We start from the raw sequence: 21,322 nt of genomic DNA on the forward strand, positions 1-21,322 counted from the left end.
GTTTGAGTCGAGACGCCAGCAAGTGTCCCTCTGGGTGCCAGGCTTCCTTCTTTCTCACAAAGCATCCTGGTTCTGAGCCAGCCAGTGCTGCCGTCCTTGGCCAATACCCCAATACATCTCATGTTTGCTACCTGGGAGCCCCACGGAAAAGAATGAGGCTGCTTTGCCGATGCCTTCACAGGCAAGGGCGGACAGCTTCTGCTATTGCACCAGAGTCTTCTGAAAACGGGTTTTTTTTTATCATTTCTTGTGTGATTAATTTTGTCCCTCTGAGAGCAAGATGACTCAGCCCTTGGCTGGTCTGGAACTTGAACGAACTATTTGGAGAATTAGGGAAACATATGAGACAATTGCAGTGTAGATATTTAGAAAGACCCAGCTTTCCGTAGAGTTTGTCCGGGCATCTAAGATCATTTTTCCTCAGGGAATAGTTTGAAGACCACTTACAACAGTCACCCGGGCACTGATGTTTGAAAATGCAGAATCCCAGGCCCTGCCCAAACCTCCTTACACTGACCGTTGAGGAGGGGGCACGGGAAACTGCATTTTAAACAACCTCCCTTGGTGATTCTTTGGATAGTAAAGTTCAAGTTTAAAGCATCCCTTCCAGATGCTTTAAATCTTCCAGAAAGGTAGTGGGAGCCCCAAATATATCTGGGACCTCTCTCTTCCCCATGGCACTCACAGTCTAAAGGATATGGGCTAATGCAAGGACTTTCTGGTACCTGACACAATATTCTCATGAGAATCACAGGCACATTAGTTTGTGCTGCATTTGGATTAAATTCTGAAACTTCACAGCCTGCAGTCCCTCCAAGGGTCATACTATAGCCACGAGTAGGCACCGTCAACCTGCCCACAGGTACGCAAAAGCATTACAACCAAGACATGGGGCATGGCCTATTCTTTCCAGCTTCTCTCAGAAAGAAAGGCACCATGGAGACGAAAACGAATTTCACAGACATAAGGAGAGAAGTTTATTGCTCGTGGTGACAGAAGACTGAGCTGAGTGCTAGAAGGAATATACAGTTGGTATGAGATGACACAAGTCAACTTCCTTTTCTCCCCCCGGCCGATTTCTAAGTAAAAACAGGCAGGCTCTCAGTGAACCATCTTTGGGAGGTCAGCTGACCATGACACACGCAAACCCCAAATGCCACGACTCTCATCTGAGTTGACAGTCCCTTAGTAAGTAAGTCTCAGGGCTCTGAAATCCGCTCCTTCAAGAAGAAGCATAAAGAAAAGCTAGCATAGTTGCAGAGTGACTGAAAAAGACATTGTAAGCTGGGTATAAACCTACAAATTCTGGCCATGTAGGGCTGGAAACTGTGCGCTATCTGTGGGTTCAGGAATTTGATAGCCTCTCAGTCCAGGCTTTATTTTCAAGCTTCTTAAAGTGCTTTCACCTCATCCAGCTGTCCACCAGCATTTGGGCTTTCCACATCAAACCATGCACTAGACTGAAGTCAAGGAGATAAACCCAGGCCGGGTGACGTAGATGCTGGCCCGGATGTCTCTAAGTGCTTCACCTGAGAAAACCACGTGATGTTTGATACCTTAAATAACCAAATGAGGTAGATAATTCACCTGGGACTAATGAAGCGGGGGCAAATTTTGTAGACTGTCTATAGATGAATATAAACCTGCATCTCAAGTTCATTCTGGCCAAGGTGGTAGATGCTGGTTGCTAACTCCATGATTCTCTTCTCACTTCTCCTTGGATTTTAATACCTGTGTCTAAATAATAATGAAAACCCTCAATCAACGGATTTATCTGGGGGTTTGTCTACCTGATGCCAATACAACTGGCATTCTTGGGTTTTTAGCAGTCCTAGGGGGCTAGTGAAAATTATGAAAGCATTTTTTCAAGATACGTGGCGTTCTAAGCGACAGATTTTGTTTGTTAGCTAAAGAAGAGGTAAAGATATCTGGTTGCTTCGGGATTATCAGCTATCTATACAGAGTGAGCAGGAGGAGGATTTGACACAATCTGCCTTTGATGGTAACATATTTTACTGCTTGAACTTGACTGTGTACTGACCTCACCCACTGAGTCACAACGCCTCTTTGCCAAATTCTGAGAGTATTTGTGCATATTTTCTTGGTCCCATGCTTGTTTTCAATCTCATTGGTACTTTTGGTGCTGGGACAATGGAAGGTGGACAGATAGCTGCTTGTCACTAGGAAATTGCCACCCAAATGAATGTCTGCTGTGATTCCAACTTGAGTAGCAACATGCTCTCTGAATCATAGGCATTTGTTTCAGTAACACACAAAGTCAGGTCTGGGCAGGGGTGCACTGGTAGATGTCTAACAACCAGCTCTCAGTGCAGAAAAGACCCGATTTGTAGCATTTGCTGATTTTCTTGCTATAAAGAGCCCCATCATGGCTGATTTCAAGCTACCAACGTCACATTCGTAAAGACGGAATTGGGATGGTTGTGCCCCACTGGCTCTTCCAAGCAGGTGCACGCACACCCCCAACTGCAAACAGAAGGTGTAGAGGCCTCGGAAGCTACATCTGTCTCTTTTCCAGTCTCCATGGAAACCTTGAAACTCGACAAGACTAGGCCCAGCTCAGTTATTTGTTTTCTAAATGAGGAGCTAAGGTTGACATGACATCTTTCCAACTAGACATGCACAACATTTCTCTTTCTTTCAATACTGGGGCCACCTGGCAGTGAAAACGACAGGCTCTTCCCAGTTCACCCTGGTGAACCCTGTGCTCCCCGTTACACCTGCAAGGTTAGGATGTGTGGCGCTGTCTCCCCATCCTTTCCACTCTGGAGGAATCACTTAGAGGACTGAGAACTAACTGCTCTTCGCATTTGTACACTAATTTGAAATGGTGAACACAGATGGGGTGAGCAGAAAGCATGGTCCATTCACCTTGGTTTTTATTAAATCAAGATGAGAACTGCTAATGGATTGGCATATGTATTATAGTTATGGTTTTCAATAAAAACTTCACTCTCTCATCATTAGCACAGGGCACTTTCTCAGTCACCTCTGGCAGCCTCTGCTTTCTGTTGATAGACTTCCAGGAATGAAGGTATTGAGCCACCAGGATAATGGAAGCCTGTGCTTTAAAATCAAGGCTAAAACCCTGATCCGGTCAGTTCTTGTCCGTCCATCTCAAAGGACGTGCCAGACAAGATGTGTGAGACAAAGTAAAATGCTTCCTGCAAATTCAGGTCACAAATTGGGGAGGGGGACCAGCCAACTACTTTCCTCCTGCCTCTCCTTGGCTCCAATGCTAATGGCATGTAAATCAGAAGAAGGTGACTTCAAGGTCAGACTTTAAAGAACATTATTACATGTATTACCTGCCTATTTAAACCATTTTCATGCTAAGAGTGTCCACACACACAAATGTTAGCTTTTGGAGGGAAGGGAGGGACAAAAGTGGAATCCAGTATGAGCATTTCTAAGACAACTGGTCGGCAACAATCGGCTAGCCACTGGTTGTTACGCATTTTCCCCTTGGGCACAGGACCCAAGAGTCCTAGCTGAGCACAATTTAGTTAGTACCAGCTGAATAATATTTGGGTTAAAGCAGCCACCACTACCCTGTAGGAAAGAGCAGCCACACTAGATGTGGGGCCTAACGGCCTCTGCCAACCTCACTTTCAGCATGACTGATGTTCCGTGGAGACCACCGCTTTTCTTCAGCACGGAGCCCAATATCCAGGGGTGAGGCAGCAGGGGGACGCCATGCTTCCCCAACTGCCACCAGCACTGCGTGTCCTTCATGAAGACTGGACCGAGACTCATCTCTGGGAGCCTCTGGTGAGTCTAGGAGCTCAAAGGAGCTTCTCAGAAAGAAGAGCCAGAGCACATCCCACCGTCATCCTTTGGTGATAAATAGGGACAGTTCAACATCTGCCCTTGAGGAACCAGGAAGCAGCCTTCAGAGCCCCTGTAAGCCAGGGAACCGGAATCACGGGGCTTGCCAGGTAGGTGGCGGCTGATGGCGTCCGCCCAGGAGCCCCAAGCCCTCCCTGCCTTCTCACCAGCTGTCTCACTCCAAACGCTCCAGTAGGAGTGGCGTCCTTCACTCTGAGACTGGCAGGATGTTCTGGCTGTGGGAGTCACCTGTGAGGCCCGAGGGGTGGAAGGAACGCCTGTTGAGGACCCTGTTCAGCATCTCTCTGCAGCTTTTGCGGTACTGGTGGCGCAGTAAGGAGTACACGAAGGGGTCGGACGCAGCCTTGCTGTAGGCCAGGCACTTGGACAGCACCCCCCAGTGCGAGCTGATGGGCACCGCGGAGGACAGCTCCAGCAGCCTGTGGGGAGATGGGGAAGGCCATTACTGAGAGCACAGCTGGCACTGCCTCGGGACATTCAAGGACCAGAGCTCCAGTCAGTCCCTGAGCCCAGCTTCCTGGCCAAGCCTCAGTTCTCTGAGACTGCCTCCTCCAGTAACAATAACAACAGCAAGTTACAACAATAATGCCAGGAGACATTCACCAGGCACTTGTTTCATTCTAGTTAACTGTGCTAACTACGCAATTCACACGTGTGATTGCATGGAACCATGGCAGATGCGACAATCTCCACTTTACATGTGAGGGGATAGATGTCCAAGGAGGTTAAGTAATTTGCCCAAGGTCACATGACCAGTAAATTGTCGAGGCAGGATTTGAACCCAGGGCTGTCTGACTCTGGAACCCAAGCTCATCTAACAAATGGGCTAATCCTGGCCACTGCTCCAACTCTGCTGCTGACCTGCTGTGTGACCCTGGGCTAGTCATTTCCCTTCCTCGGGCCTGGGTGTTTCATATGAAAAATGAGGAGTTGAATAAGATCATCTGAGATTCATGCAAGTAGAAAAGACTGATTCTTTGCTTCAAATCCTAGCTCTGCCTTCCAAAGGAGGTTGTTTCGGAAGAAGGGCTGAGAATAATTTTGCAAACATCCTACAAAGCTCAAAGTATGTCTTATATCAGGAAAGAATCTGCTGGCCAGGAAGGCCTCTTCCCAGGGTTGGGATTCTGGTGTCCCCAAGCAAAGTGGCAGTCAGGGTACCCTAAAGTGATCCTTATTCTTTGGGGGGAACTAGGGAAGATACAACTCATGTGTCAAGGAGGTACAGTTCTGAGGGTCCTCCTGGGACCCGTCCATCAACCCCACTCAGTGGTGCTAATGCCAGGCTGTGAGGTAGTAAAGCTTCCCTCTGTGTTAATGGCCTTCCCCCAAATCATGCTACTTATTCTTCTCTCTCAAGTGTGACCAGCATATTTGGACATTAATTAAGGTAGAAAAGGCCACAGAGCAGGGAGAGAGCTTAGAGCTCACAAATCAACCTCTTCCCACCCCCTGTCAAATGAGGAAATTGAGGCTCAGAAAGGGGAAGGGGTTGCCCAACATCACACAGCAAGTCAGTGGTAGAGGAAGGTCTGGCATCTGGGATCTGGCACCTGCATTCTACATGGGGGTGGGGGGGACAATAAGAGGGAAGGGGGCAGGTCTGCAAGATGGAAGGCAACAGTGGCTTTCAGCTTGGTGGGATGCCCAGGTGAGGACCCAGGTACAGAAAGGACTGAGCTTGGGCTAGAACTCTGTATGGCCACCTTTAGTGGTTTTCCTGAAGCCTTCTTGGGACTGAGGTTGTGAGGATAAGTCCACGCAGAGGAGTGGGAAGCTGGTGGGCTGTGATTCTCCACTGCAATACCCTTTGTGAATAGATCCTTAATGAATCCATTCTGGGGGCCCTTTGTTTGGCTTCTTATTCTCGGCACCACTGTCTGCCCTTGCCCTCTGACCCTGTGGGGGAAGGTGGTCACACTTCCATTCTTGTCCTTAGAAGCCCGAATGGGAAAACGGAGCTGTTAGCATTTGGGAAATCTGTATTTTCAAGAACTCTATTTTGGGAAGTGATGAATTTAAAAAGACAAAAATCCTGAATTTAGAATTCACACCTAATAATAGTGATGAAATAGCTGAACGCCAACACATTGTTGCTATGTGATGCCAAATTGCATTTCCAAAATGCCTAGTCTTCTATGTATTGTTAATGCATTCTTAGCATTTTGGCTCTCCCAAGAGGATGCAATAAAAGAGCCAAATAGCTAACTATCCAGCAAGGTCAAAATTATTATTTGTAGGTTTTTCAGACTTCACAGAATAAAATTATTTAGGGCAATTTAAAATTTTGCTGCTTAGATAATTAAGAGGTGAAATCAATCGCATTTGTTTCTCAGAGAGTTTATGGAAAGTCTGAATTCGCCTGGCTCAGTAATGATAGTTCCCAGCTGAGTGTTTCCTTAGGGCCAAATACTTGATTGTGCCTCATCTCTCATCTTACAATTATTTTGCAGAATCAGTATCTTTCCCATTTTACAAATGAGGAAATCGAGGCTCAGAGAGTTGAGCAGCAAGCCAGTTTATCCTACACGGGAAACCCAGTTCCATCTAACTGTACCCACGTCCAGGGCCATGCTAGCTTCAAACCTCAGCAATCACGTTGGACGAGATGAGCTCTGGGGTCCCTTTGAGCCAAACAATAACTTTTCCATACAGTTGTAATGTGCTACCGAGAACTTTTGTCACTTGGCCCTGCCCACAGTGCACGTGGCGACCTCTGCTTTGAAAAGCCTATGTCTGGTCTTTGTCAGGACCTCCAGGCAAAGAGATGCTTTCCGTCAATACAGGCCTGGTCCCTGTGCTTGTGTGGTCGCTGAGCCAAGCTGAAGCTGGGGTGCCCCTGCTGTGCTCACATGTGGCTGGTTGACCTGCTTTCTGCTTTTCCTGTGCATATGGACCCCCACCCCCAGCTCCCTGCCGTGGGCCTGCTCTGGTTGGCTTTGCTCCCTCCTAGCTCCGACTGTTCCAAGTCCCTATTTGTTCAAGGGAGCTGAGAAGGGGTGAGGATTCCATATTGCCACACCTGCTTCTTTGTAATTCCACATCTGAGCCAGCGTTTGGATGACCATGTGCTCCCCTCCAGATAACCTTTTAAAGAGGTTACACTCCAGCCCACGTTCCCACTAGGAAAGAAGGACTCTTATTCTGATCAGTTATGTTTTCCTCATGGGCAGGGTCCCCGCGTGCTAAAAGGTGCCTGCCATGCTCTGTCCCTCTCTCTTTTACTGCACTTGTTGGTTTATTGAGCTCCCCTCTTGTCCCCACCCCCACCTCTAACCTAAGAGCCCTTGGTTTAGGGCTTATTGGGTTCAATGTTAATAAAGTGAGACTTAGTTTCCTTTGTCATACCTCCCTGTTATGGAATGACTTGTCTCCCCCAAATTCATATGTTCAAGTCCTAACCCCCAGGACCTCGGAACGTGACCTTACTTGGAAATAGGGTCCTTGCAAATGGAATTAGTTAAGATGAGGTCCTTGGGGTGGGCCCTACTCCAATAGGACTGTTGTCCTCATAAAAGGGTTACATTTGGACCCAGATGCTCACAGAGAGAACACCATGTGAACATAAAGGCAGAGATGGAGTGATGCTTGTACAAGCCAAGGAACACCAAAGATTGCCAGAAAACCAGCAGAAACTGGGAGAGAGGCCTGGTACACATTCTCCCTCAGAAGGAACCCACCCTGCCGACAGTTTGATCTTGAACTGCTAGCCTCTAGAACTGAGACAATCCATTCTACTGTTTAAGCCACTCAGTGGTTGCTAGTTAAGGCCTGGGAAAGGAGCGCACCCCGAGTGAGGAGCCCCATGGGGAGATAGGGGGTTGTTAGGCAGAGTTTGCTCTTCTGGGGTCCCTAGCCATAATATCAAAATGGCGCCAGGTACCCTCCCCATTCCTGGAGCCCGCTGTGTACTGACGCAGACCCAGGGATTGGCGGAGGCATTAGCCACCCTGGTGTAGGACATTGTGTCCTCCTTTAGCTCCCTGTCCCCTGCCCCACCGGCCCTGCCGGTAAGCAACAAGGTGACTTTCCATGTACTGCCTGTGGTATGAACTAGAAAACCCTCTGCCATTAGGCTCTGGTCAGGGGGAAATGTTTATGCTTCCGTACTCAAAATGCACACATGTCAGCCCTAAAATGCCTGACACAGTTCTGCCATGCAAATCCCCTGGGGTGAGAGCCCACACTAGGTCAGGGGAGAGGAGGAGAGAGAGCGGGTCAGGTGTCTGCTTTTTGAAGCATTTTAGGTGATTATGACACAGGCGGTTCAGAGACACCCTGATATAGGTGCCCGGGGGAGTCTAGGCAAAGTCTGGGCAGTGCCCGGGGAAGGGAGAAGGTAAAATGCTGCAGGGTGTGGGCCTGTTAGCAAATCAGAAGCAGAACACAGAGATGTGTATTATTCTGACTCGGGGGTGACACAGAGCAGATACCCGCAGACCCTCCCCCCAAGTCCTTTGCCCCTGGCCCTACCTCTGTACCCCTTTGCTCTGTATTCGTTGTGGGCAGGACCCTCCCGGAACCAGTCCTCTCTCAGCAGGAAGCCCTCTGAGCTGAGCTGGCAGGTCTCTTGATGGTTGTCACTGCAGAGGGCTGATGAGGCCAGGAAAGCCACCCTCCCACCCCCTCACCCACAAAGACCTCTCACCCCCACCCAGCAAGCCGGCTGTCCTGGTCCCTGAAGGAAGGTTGCGGTGCACTTGCCAGAACTCTGAGGCATTCTCTGAACCTTGGAAAGATCAGTGTCTCAATTCTGCCGGACAGTGAGAATCTCAAGGAAACTAAGTAGTGGGGTAAGAACAGGAACAGTCACACCAGCAGCCCTCCACCCAGCCCCTCCTGTGGGCCCCCAGGGGCCCAGGGCTTTGATAACTGCTTCACAGACATTGTCCCAAGCCCCCCTAGTTGTGTTCTCCCTACTGTACAAAGGCAGAACCAAGGCAAAGTGACGAGCCAAGGCCACAAGGCCTGGACGTGGAAGAATCGGGATTTGAACCCTGGACTGTGGGTGCCAGTGACTATGTGACATCCTGAGGCCAGGCAGCCCCTCCGAGCTCCACAACTCTGCTCCAGTCAGCCTTTACTTTCAACTCTTAGATTAAAAATGGTAAATTGGCACCCTCTCTTTACACCTTCCATGCCTCCATCTTCTCTCTCCTCTCTGTCTCTGTCTCTCTGACACACACACACACACACACACACACACACACACACACACACACTGCACCAAATGCCACATGGGTCACAGAACATTGTTTGGGAAGCCAGCCTGATGTCTTCCAAGACTTCTGGAGAATTTGGTCTGTGTGTTTGAAGACCTGTAAGTAATAAGCTGACACTTCAAATTTTCATGAGACATTAGAATGGAAAAGGCACTTTATTAATAGAATATGAACACTGGACAGCCCCCTGCATACTAAACCCGTCTGCCATCTGCAGAATTCTGTGACTTTGAAAAGGCACCGCGATGGTGCTGTCAGGTCCACAGTCCTCACAGCCCCACTCCGATGATTTGGGAGAAGCAGAATTATTCGTAAGCATCCACTGCTACAGAGATAATAGCCTTATAAGTGTTTCTAGGCATGGTCATGTTAATTCAGAAAATATTTAATTAGTGCTTTCGGATGAGAATCTGTTGCAGATTTTCAGACCCTGATCAAATATTCTGGAAAGAGTCAGACGGGACCCAAGGCTTTGAGGACATGGGAGCCAGTGTGTGTAACTAGAGGTAGTGTCTCTTATTAAGAACGAAGGTGGAGGTTTCTGAAAGTTTTCCACTGTGCCCCAACATGCAGGCGCAGGCGGTTCTCTGACTGGCTGGTACAGTTGGTGAAACTCTTTCTGGGGGGTGTTTGCTGCACGGTCAGCACTGTGCCAACCCAGTCTGCCGATGGCGCCAGCCACCAGCACTGAGGGGCCCCGGTCCAGGTCTCCACCCGCTGCTGTCAGCCCGGTGGGAGATCAGAGGGGACTCCATGCGAACCCACCCCTTCTTTCATGCCTGCCTGTGTCTGGGTCATGCCATGACGCTGAGGCACAGGCAGGTGGACCAACCTGTAGATGGGCTTCTCTGTATTTCCAGTGCCTGGTCCCAGGCTTTGGAGATATAGCACGGCTGCAAGGCTGCATTATTGCCAATAGGCTGGACGCCGACCTCTAACCCTTGGCTCTGCCATTTGCTACTCCTATGTCCTTGGGCAACTCATCTCACCTCTCTGAACCTCTGTAAGATGAGGATGCTAGTACTTACCTTGCAAGAGAGCGTATGTGCAATCAGGTCTGTACTCATACCTCCTAGGTGCATTACAGGTGTCCAATAAATGACAGGTGCAGCTATAAAGAGTCCGTATTATCTTCTAATAAGGGACTACTAATAAGGAAGCTTGAGAACCTATTTGAACACGTGAATGGTTCTTGACCCAAGAATGATGCATCTCTATCTGAGAACATTGTGAGGCAGATGAGAATAGATGGGGGACAATGACAAGGGACCACTGCCCAGCCAGCTTGATCTTGATCAACTCAAAGGAGTGGCAGTGTCACAGCAGAAGCCCCTTCTCTTCCTCAATGTCCCGATTTTGCCAGCTCTGAGTTCCCCACTGCTGTCCCAATGTTAACCCAGACTCTTACATGCATCTCCGTTTATAAAGCTCAGATGGGAGGAAATTGCAAATCAGGCAGCCTGGATAGAGGCAGTCATTGTGGAGTTGTGGGGAGTATCAGTTTCTGCACTGACAGCTCAATGAGGGGTTTAAGTGACACTCCAACAACTTGATCTCAGTCAGCTCAGAAACTGCAGCTTTCTGGTTCTGAGTGGGCACAAAGTGCCTCCCCAGCCCTCTGGAAGGGAAGCAGGAAGCGCCGTGCTCTCAGAGGAGACGCAGAATGGTGCAGTGCAAGGGGTCCGTGTGCAGGTTTGGTTCCAGGCAGACCCAGGCTGGAAGCCTGGCTGAGTCACTTACTGGACTGGGCAAGGCTGGCACCTCTCTGAGCCTCAGAATCCTCTTCTTTAGAGATTATCCAGGTACGGAGGGTGGCACAGCTTCAGGCACAGAGTGGGGACTTAGAGGATTGGTTTAAGAGACACGCTTGTTCTTACTTCTCCCCTCAAATTCCACAGGGTCAGCCTGTTGCTGCCTCAGTGGCTTTCACTTTTATTTCTATGGATAGGAAGGGGGCAGAGGACCGTGAGTTGGCACTGCAATCAGGAGAGTCTCCAGGACTGCTCGGTGGCTGTCCAACGGGGGCTCAGGCTGCTCGGTTCCCTGTGCCTTGTTAGGCAAATAACCTGCACAACCCCTTTCCTCTCTGAGCCTCAGTTTCCCCATCTGCCAGTGCAGCTCAGACAGCTTACCCAGCCCACCCCTTGGGGGCGCTGTGGGGTCCAGGAGGAAACAGCAATCTGCAGATCTGTCAGGTCCAGCTAATGTGTTGCCAGAACGGACTTCTTAGCTCCCACAAGCCCCCTCTGCCCCACAGCTGCCTCCTGGCCCTCATTAACCCTAACTAGGCCAGGAGTCGTACACCTCAGCGACAAAGCTGTGGGGTTTCCTTCCCCTCTAGTGTGCGAAACGAACACTAGATATTTTTTATTTTCTGGCTAACACGTACAGAGAAAATTCTGTAGCTAGAGCAGGTTGGCTTTTGGAATGCACAGTGCTGAGGCCAGAGCACTGCAACCTTGGCTGGCACGGGGTTGGGGATTGGGAGAGAGTGTGACAAGCTCACGATTCCTGGACTGGGAGTGGGAGATCCCCGGGACTGCAGGACAGATGGGCCCACCTGGCTGGGCACGGCCACCTGGCTGGGCAGGGCGCGTGCTCCCTGCCTTGTGCAGATGGCTGACGATGCTCAGGGGCTGGGCTATACCGCACTCAGTGGGCCGCAGGAAGCCAACCATTGCAGGCTGTCTTCCTCTGTCTTTTTCCCCCTTTCCTTTCCTTTAGGGTCTCCTGGGGGTGCGGTCCAGGATAAAGGGTTAGCATGATGTGATTTGGAAATCACGTGGGAGAGAGTCTTTTACACCCTTTTTGTTCTGAGTTTAATCCAAAAGAATTCAAGCCTAAAGAGAGAAAGCATACACCTTCTCTCATCAAAACTGTCAAGTTCACTCTCACCCCGCAATGCACTATGTAGAGAAACGTGTGGCCAAGAGAGGCTGGGGACTGCTCAAGGTCATATGGGCCCTGCTTTGCTCTCCAAAGCCCATGCCTGTCCCACCCGCCACATGTTAGTGTCCTGCCGGTCAGGCTTACCTGGTGATGACATAGGGTGCAAAGCACACGAGGAAGGTCCCTATGAAGGTGCTGATTTTCTTGGTGGCACGCTGCCGCCGCCTCTTCTGTTCCTCGAGACAGCGTTCCCGCACACTGCACGTGAGAGAGGGGGAGACGGTGACTCACGGGTCGACCTGCCCAGGTCACAGTGAGTTACTATCATAAGCTCAGGCAGTAGCCTTGAGTGTAGGAACTTGGCTATACAGCCAGAGAGACCCGAGGTCAAGTCGTGGCTGTACCTATGTGACCTTGGGCATGCTGTGTGACGTCACCAAGCCTCAGGGCCATCATCTGTGCAACGTGGGTCGTAATATAATAAAATGCCACGAAGGGCTGTTTTGAGAATTAAATGCATAAAGCACACAGATGTATAAAATGCGTTCGATGCACATAGCATTTACAGCAGTTAGCACAGTGCCAAGCAAATGCAAATAATATAAACTCTTATTATTATTGCTTGTATCATTCACTGGCCCCCAGCTATGCACCAGCCCCAGAGTCCACACCCTCTAAACAGTATCTCTAATTTTTATCCTTACCACAATTGATCCTGCCAGGTGGTGCGTTTTACCTGCCAGCAGGCGTTTTACCTGCCCTGTTTTACAATGAATACCATGAGCTCAATGAGTCCAAGTGATTTGCTCAGCCGGGAAGTGGAGACAAGATTCGAGCCCGTGTCTGTGCGACTCAGAGCTGGTCTTTTCCTCCCCGGGCAGCCTGGACTCGGTGTGCAGTGTCTTCCTGTCCTCCACACCTCCCTCCCTGTCTCCCATCCCAAAGCCTCAACCCTGCCTGGAGCTACGGACACAACTTACGGGGTCACTGAAAGAGAGGTCCCTCGATTCCTTCAGAGACCAAGCTCAGCAAAGCGAAGGGACTGCCAAGTCCCTGGAGAACCGGGGACACAGCTCTGAGGATGGAATCAGGAGCTTGCTGCCTACACTTCTAACCACACCCTGCTCCTGACTCCACTTTGCTCTGCGACCTTTGGAGAACAGACATCTCATGCCAGCGACGAGCAGTGGTTCTTGCAACCCATTTCCTGCAGCCACAGCACAGGACATGCACACGTGACAGCCACTCTGTTGGTGACTACAGCTGAGGAGCATGGAAAGGCAAACCCGTGCTCCATCCCACGGGGCCCATGAGAGCACATGTTTCTCCTGTTTGCTTTGAAAGTCAATTACATGATTCCAAAGCTGCCCAGAAAGTGAAGATAACTTGGCAGAGCCAGGCCTGGGCCACAGTGACCTGGCTCCAAAAATAGGCCAGTCTGTTCAACGAAAGCAAGGAGTAGAGATAATGAATATTCATGAGCCAGGTCCGTGTGCCGTGTGAATGCCAGGACAGCCTTCCCTTTCTTCCACGTGTGATTTTAATATTTAATCCAAACTCTTCTTCATCAGAGTTCTGATCACGGGGACAATTCCACAACCGTTTGGATTGAAAGCCCCCGAAATTCCTACAGGATTTTTCTCACTTGCCTCATGCCTTTCCAGGAATTTAGAGAGTTGGGAACTGGAGTTTGGCTTGGTACAAACGGGTTTCATATTGGCTGACAATGTATTACTCATGACTAATATTATCAATTAATTTCTAATAACTATATTAATACAAACCCACACTTCTTGAGTCTTTACTATGTGCCATCTTAGATGCTGTGATAGGAGTTTGTAGGTAGGGACGCACCAGGGTCATCTCACCCAGGAAATCTGAAGAATACAATGAGGGGGGATAGAAAGGTGACCTTGGCTAGGGTCGCACAGCAAGAGTCGGTCTTAAATCTCTTGACATCCCATTTACACCTGGGTTTCTGCAGAGTGTTCTACCAAAGTCCTCTGGCCCAAGCGACGTGTGCATACGGTGGGCGTGGAGAGAGGCATAAGTCCCCAACTGGGGGACAGTGAGGTGACTAACTCGCCTTGGTTTGCTGGGACCTGTCTTGACCCTAGAACTCGAAGTCGTTTATCCTGGGGCCCTTGTCCCAGGCAAACCAGGACAATGGTCTCCCTAAGACACAGCATGTTTGCCATGTTGTCCACAACACAGGACTGTCTGTTTTTACTTTAAACTGTTTCTGACTAAACTTGCGGTGCAATTGAGGATGGAATTGCTGGAGACCTGGGACATGAGCCAGGCATCCTCAGCCATCACCCCATGAGAGCAGTAGATTCTGGTCGTCCCCTAAAAAATGAGCCCCACATTCAGATAAATGACTCATCAAGGGGAAGCCAAACTGGTGGTGGCACTGGGACAGGCCCTCCTCCAATCTGTGATCCTGACAATGTCACCCATTTCTCAGATGCTTTACAATAACCGAGGGCGTCTGGGATGCTGCTGTATGTGACGTTAGCATTCTCACGGGCTGCTCATGTCTCTGCTCGGGGACAGACTGGCCAGTCTCTATGTCACATGTAGTACGAGAGATCCTCTCACCCTGTGCTCCATCCTGCTCACAGACGGGAAAACTGGGGCTCAGACAAGAGAGAGGTTTGCCCATCCAGAGCGTGGGGTGCAGATGGGGGTAGCACACAGTCACTGATGCCCAGTCTATTAGTCCTAGTCAGGAACCACGTGGCTGTTTCCTTGAACTCTTGCAAAAAAAAAAAAAATAAAAATAAAAAATGGATCCATCTTCTCCAGCTGGAGCTCCCCTGATTACCAGGTAAGAAAATGTTGGTGACAGGAATGAGAAAGGCAGGGCAGTCTCCAGTTTCCAAGGGGAGCAGTGCAATCCTCTTTCTTATCACAGTATGAGAGCAGCTCACCAGCTCCCAGAACAACGTAACCAAATCACTTTGTGCTTGTCAGTTCCCCCCACTATAGACAGCTTTGCAGAACTGAGCTCATTGCATTCGTGCAGCCCTGAGACTGTTATTTTCCTTATTTGCAGAGGAGGACACTGAGGGCCAGAAAGGTCACATGTTGCCATGCCCGGGGTCGCACAGTGAGTTCAGAACAGACCATGAGTCATTCCAGGTCTCTTGACTCCAAGACCTGGGGTGTGACCCGGGCCCCCACTGCCTCCCACAGGATCACTGAGGGATGAGTAAGCTGCCTTTAAACACACGGATGCATTCTCCGGCTAGTCTTGGGCCAGGTGGTGGCAGCTGAAGTCCTTAGATCCCCAGATGGAAACCTCAGGGCAGAGGGTGGGAGAGCAAAGCTCCCCTGGCCAGACTGTGGGCTTGTGTGCCAGTGTGGGGTCCCCAGGGCTCTAACAGGACACAGAGTTTCCTTGTGACAAAGGGAGAGACAGACTCTCCTGCACTGTGACCTGTGGGGTCCAAGAAACGTTCCCCAGCAGGTTTCAAGAATAAAGCAGAGGGGATAGAATGCTGGGACTATCTGGGAAGTGCACAGGTGAGGCGATCACGGCTAAAACCTGCCAGCCCAGATACCTCCACGCTCCACACCATGGTCTGGGTCCTGAATGAGCCCAGCTCTGAGTGCTCAGAGTGACCCAGACTTGTTTTCTGGCTTTTAGGAGAATGAAACAAAAGGCGAGGTAGTGAGCTGACCGATGGTGGAGAAGAGCCGTGAGTTTGGGGCCAGGACATGGTGTGAGCAGTTCCGCCCTCAGACCTGGCAAGAGGGGTGTGTCCTGGCCTTGGGCATTGAGGGGCCCACACCTCTCCTCATGGAACAGAGTCACAAGGCTAAGGGGAAGTGCCCACCCAGAGCCCACAGCCTCCATTCTCGACCAAGCTCTAAGGATCTGAAACATGGCGTTCCTTGCCCAAATGCCCTGCTCCTGCTTCCAGACGTGTGCAGGGTCCATCCTCCTGAGGGTACACTATGCCACCAGTGTGCTCAGCTTGAGCCTTGAAGGGTGACGTTGGTGAGGAACACGTGGGTGCACAGCCCATAATGGCCACTTCTGCAAGGGAGGCCCCTGGCGGTGCTGGGGAGAGCCAGGGGTGCAGACAAGTGGGGGGTGCTCCTACCATATGTGAGTCTGAACCGCAAGGAGCCTGAGAGTTCCAAGTGTGAACCCAACCTTGAAACACGTTATAAATGAGTGTGTTTGTCAAGGTGGGAGGGTAGAACACCTTTTATCGAACAGTTTCTAAACTAAATGTAGAACTTCTAAATATTTACATAGATAGTGTGTGCGTGCCTCCCTCTGCACTATTTTCCATCCCTAAATCTCAGGGCAGACCTGGGCCTGGGTCTTGACCACATTCTAGATCTACTAAGTTCGATAAGTCCCCCACTTCCTTGGGTCTCCCAATGTCCTCACCTATAAAACCAAGGGAACAATGAGGTTATCTCCACGGGTCTTTGTCTGGACACTCTCCAGGGTCAGCAGTCCGTGATCATAGGGTGAGTGGGCTCCATCCTACTCCGAGAAGTCAGGAACCTGTGCCACGTCAATACCCCGGCTCGCCATGTGTCCCACGTCCAGTGAGAGCCTAAGTGTCTGGTGGTACCAGGGGGAGGACGGAGGACCTGGTATAACCAGCACTGAGCTGTGGTTTGGAAGAACTGAACCAAGCAGACCGAGCAGCCGGAGGTCCGGGTGGGTAATAGATATCAGGAATTCCAAAGTGCTTTATGACTGGAGTAACTCGAGACACTGCCACAGAAAGGCAGGCGTGCGGAACGTCTCTTGGGGTCCCAGGTTAAATTCAGAACAGAGGGTCCCTGATCTGTTGGTGGTGTCAAAGCAAAGGAGCCCAGCCTGCCTCTCACCTTGTTCAACACTCCGTGGGGAGAGCAGGCACCACTAGGGAGCTGCCTGACTAACCATCACCCTGCGCCTCAGGGAATGCAAAATGGGTCCCCTTTAATTAAGCCCCAGGAGGCCATTTGTGTGATGGCTGTTAAGTAAAAAGTCTTAGTGAGCAGACTCCACCTCCTGCCTTGGCTGCCCCATAAAGAAGCCTCCTGGCTTCTGCGGATCTGGGACGGGCACCCCCAGATGCCCTGACTCTCAGCGCCAACCCGAGCCAGGAAGCTTGGCTGGTCTTCCTGGAGCCTTAGTGCCTAAGGCTTGGGGGTGCTGGGGGCAGCCCCATGCCTCAGCTAGCTCAGCAGTTTCTCACTTGTGGGGAGGAAGACTTTGAGCCACCAAGAAACAAGCCTGAGGATCAGTGTCAGGGAGCTGGTGCCCCCCTACGTGGTCCACTGCCCACCCTCTCACTCCAGGGACGGGCGCCACAGAGGAGGGCAGGTTGTTTTCACTGCAGGGGCAGCGCTGTCACATCCACCCACTATTCCAAAATCTCAGGCCAGCCCTCAGCCAGTGGGACGTGTCTGAACTAGCCAAGGGCTAGCCTCGTTCCAGAAGTCCTTCCTTTCCCCAGTGCAGCTGGCATTACTCTGTGGCCCTACAGGGCTTCTCAAAGCATCCTGGGCTCAGAAGAGGTCAAGGTCAGAAGAGTGAGTGGAGGAGAGAAGAGGGGACCAGAGGCCAGTGGAGCACCTGCCTCTGCTCCTGAGACCCCTGGGAATTCTCTCTGCTGTGTCTTCCCTGGAGTCGGTGAGTGGAGTGGGTCCTACATCCTAAAAGAGCTGAAAAGGAGCCACGGCCTCTCCACCCCTGGAACTTGGAAGAGAGCAGAGATGGGGTGTGCACTGGTCTAAATAGGAACTTATTCCTTTCCAGGCTCGACCCATCTTTCCCTGTTCTAGTCAAGGGGAGAGGGCCCACTATAGAAATCATCCAGGGCCTGGGAGTTAAACAACACTGCCTATGACTTCCCGAGCAGCCCCAGCCCTAGTGGTGGGGAGGTGAGGTCCTCCTGCCCCTGCATGACAAGAAAGGTACGAGCTCTGCAGCTACGGCTGCAGAATATTTCCTTAAATGATGGTGAACAGAGGTGGACACGTGCAGTGAGTCAGCCCATGTCTTCGTGTCAGTGTGCGTGCAGGCCAACCTGTGACCTGCACACAACGGGAGATCTGTCTGTAACACATGCAGCTGATCTGTGAATACATGGGATTGTGTGTGAAGCTCACACATTCACACACATGGGTTCGTACACCCTGGCATTATGTGCTGTAGGTCATTCACATGAACACATATGTGATTCTGTGACGGAAAGTATGATGAATCTTCATACAACTCATCAGGATGTCATCAGGGAGGGCCATTCGGAGGGGACAATGAACACAGGCATGTATGCCCTTGTGCAGACACAGTGAAGTTCAAAGGCTTTTCTCTTTATTGCTCACGGGCAGGAGAAACTCCGGAAGGAGACTTGCTCAGACTGACACCTCTGCTCTGTCCCTCCCAGCGATAAGCTTGCTTCTCCCTGGGTGAGTGGGGGTGGGGGTGGCATTCTCACCCTAGGGACTGAGCGCCCTCCCTGCCCCTGGCCTCCCTGCATCGGTGTTCTCTGCCTGCTTCACTATCAGTGCCTTCTGGCAGCCAAAGCCCCCTTATCAGGGTCCTGGATGACAGAGCCTGCCCTTCCCTGGGATAATGGCATACAGAATACCAGGGTCCACAGAGACACCACCAGCGGTTTCCCTCCTACTTTCCTCTTTTTGTAAGGAAAGCGAGGTGAGCCGAGGACACCTCAGCTAAGTATGTCCCCAGGGGAGGGCAGGAATTCCAGGGTGTTCCTGAGCCTACCATCCGGAGCTGCCTTCCTGAGAAACAGCCCCCAGATGAAGGTGGAGATAGGTAGGAACCTCAGGAGTGACACTTTCCCTCTGCAGGGGCCTTTGGGCTTAAAGTCCAGGAGACAGAGGACGGTGTTGTCTGGGAAAGCCAGGAAGAGCCCCCCGTGGCCCTCCCCCGATCCTCCCAGAGCATTCTGATGCTTCTTTAAGGACCCACAGAGAGAGGCGCAGCCCCAGGACACACACACACACACACACACACACACACACACTCAAACACACACGTACACATGCACACACAATCAGGAGATAGGCAGCACAGACCCCAGAGAAATGACAGACCTGGAAAAGCAGCACGGTACCATTGGAGAGCTCTTGAGCTCCCTGAGCATCTAGGCCACGCTCCCAGGGCCTGGGGAGAACCTTTCAAAGGCTTCCAGCAGTGAAGAGAAATCACTGCTTTCCCACATGCTGTTTCAAGTGGAAACCGCAGACATAAAATAAGTGTAAGAAGTCCAACAAAGTTCTGACTCTCTGTCATTTCTACCCTGATGCTTTGAAAACCACATATATTGTTTCACCCATATTTTTGGTGGCTCTGCTTGGCTGATGCTCTAAGCACCTGTCTGAAGACTAGCAGCTTGGCCCCTCCCCCACCTCACTCTTCCCAGGAGGAAATGGAGACTCGGTGGGAAAAGGGCTTGTTCAAGGCTGCACACTGGAGCGTGGGGGAGACACACGGACCCCCTTTCTCCCACAAAGACCGCCCCTCCCCTCTCCGTGTCCCGGGAAGCCGGTCCCAGCGCCCTCACCTGGGGTGGATGTCCACGAGCAGCACGAGTGTCTGCATGGTGATCACGTCGATGCGCTTGCAGTGGAAGCGGGCCACCTTGAGCACCTTGAGGTAGGTGCAGCAGAGCACGACGAAGGAGAGCAGGAAGCTGAGCGTGTGGAAGGCGCCGGTGAAGACGGCGAAGCGCAGGAGCTCGTCCGGCCGCCGGCTGCACAGCGTGCACGACGCGTACAACTGATGGAAGCCCAGCCAGGACAGGGCGAGCGCGGTGGCAGGGAAGGTGAGCGCGTGCAGCCACGTGTAGGCCACCATGAGCGCGGCGTCACGGAGGCGCATCTTGGCGCGGTAGCTCAGCGGGAAGACCACGGCCACCCAGCGGTCGATGCTGAGCGCGGCCATGCTGAGCATGGAGTTGGTGGCTAGGAAGGTGTCGAGGAAGGCGGCCAGGCGGCACAGGCGATCGCCGGCCGGCTGTCGCTGCGCCACGACGCCGGCCAGAGTGAGAGGCATGTTGACCACGGTGCACAGCAGGTTGCCGCACGTGAGGTTGAGGGTAAAGAGCGCCGGCGCCTGGCGGCGGATGTCCGCGCTGTGCAGGAGGCAGAGCAGCACCAGCGCGTTGGACAGCAGCGAGACGCCCATCGTGCCCACCAGCAGCCCCGCCAGGCCCGCGTCCCAAGAGTTCATGGTGCGCGCCCGCCGGCGCTCAGGGCCGGCAACCGGGCGCGGCCACGGCGCAGCCCACCGCCCAGCGACCCCCGGCCCCCGCCGCCATGGCTCCCTTGAGGGCGCGCAGCCACCCCGGAGCCCCGCGCCACCTCCTGGGCAAGCGCCGGGTGCGCCGCTGAATCCCGAGCTTTTAGCGCCTTCGGATCCTGGATTGCAGGCGCCTGCGCCCCCGCTCTGCCTCTGCTTCCTCCTGCCCTCACCCCATCCCTCTGCCTCCGCTCCGCGCACCCTTCTGCTCCCTTGGTTTCTCGTTCTCCCTCTCTCTGCTCGTCTTGCTCACTCTCCCTTTTTGCTCTCCTTTCCACCTCTCTCTCTCTCTCTCTCTCTCTCTCTCTCTCTCTCTCTCTCTCTCTCTCTCTCTCTCTCTCTCTCTCTCTCTCTCTCTCTCTCCTGCTGTGCTTCTCTCTCTCCCAACTGCTGTTGTCTCCGTCTGTCTCTCCCACCCCCAATTTTCTCCTCGCCTCTTGTTCTTTCCTCTCCTATTCTCTCCAGAATCTGGGTGCTTCTACCACAGAAATCCCCGTTGATGCAACACACACACACACACACACACACACACACACACACACACACACACACACTGAGAGAACTAGCCCTGAAGTCTTCCGTGCAGGACGATTGGCTCCTGTAGCCTCCCCACTATGCTCCCCTATGTGTGTCAAAGCCAGGCTGAATCAAAGAAGTCTCTGAGAAAAGGGAGGTACTCCTGGGCGCCTTCCTGCCTCGGGCCACCTGGCCCAGCCTGGGTGCCAGGCTGGCCAGACCTGGACATGGAGGTCCTACCCCACCTGTCCCAGCTGAACCTCTCTGGGCTGAGCTGGGGGAGCTCAGGTAGGCTCCTTTTGCTGAGAGGGGAAGGAAACCCCATCTCTCCATCTGGCATGACCAGTGGCCTGGCTCAGGGCAGCAAGTGCCCTCGGGGGCTCTCTGTTCATGGTGCCCTCTTCCCCTCACCTTTCAGCCTGAGCTTCAGCAGCACCCTCAGGCCTGCTGGCAGCACTGAGACTCACTGTGACATCCCCTGAGCTTCCCCTCAGCCAGGAGAGGCCTTCATCAGCCCCTGACCCTGAATGCTCAGATGTAT

At 52.0% G+C, this 21,322-nt stretch overlaps 1 protein-coding gene across 2 annotated transcripts; it reads right to left on the reverse strand.

Moving 5' to 3' along the window:
* Window positions 1–963: 963 nt before the first annotated feature.
* On the reverse strand, window positions 964–20,603 carry GPR26 (G protein-coupled receptor 26). Of its 2 annotated transcripts, none has more exons than XM_019742219.3 (3): window positions 19,529–20,577; window positions 12,123–12,236; window positions 964–4,286 (listed from the first exon to the last, which is right to left on the reverse strand). In XM_019742219.3, the coding sequence occupies exons 1-3, from the start codon at window positions 20,194–20,196 to the stop codon at window positions 4,055–4,057; spliced, it is 1,014 nt and encodes a 337-aa protein (XP_019597778.1). In that variant the 5' UTR covers window positions 20,197–20,577; the 3' UTR covers window positions 964–4,054. The 2 variants fall into 2 exon arrangements, with proteins under 2 accessions (XP_019597778.1, XP_088647888.1); XM_088791762.1 differs by lacking the exon at window positions 964–4,286 and adding an exon at window positions 8,516–11,929 and having other exon boundaries at window positions 19,529–20,603.
* Window positions 20,604–21,322: the final 719 nt, after the last annotated feature.

The sequence above is a fragment of the Rhinolophus sinicus genome, chromosome 15 (genome assembly GCF_057876585.1).
Source record: "Rhinolophus sinicus isolate RSI-liver-muscle chromosome 15, RSI-T2T, whole genome shotgun sequence".
NCBI lineage: Eukaryota > Metazoa > Chordata > Mammalia > Chiroptera > Rhinolophidae > Rhinolophus > Rhinolophus sinicus.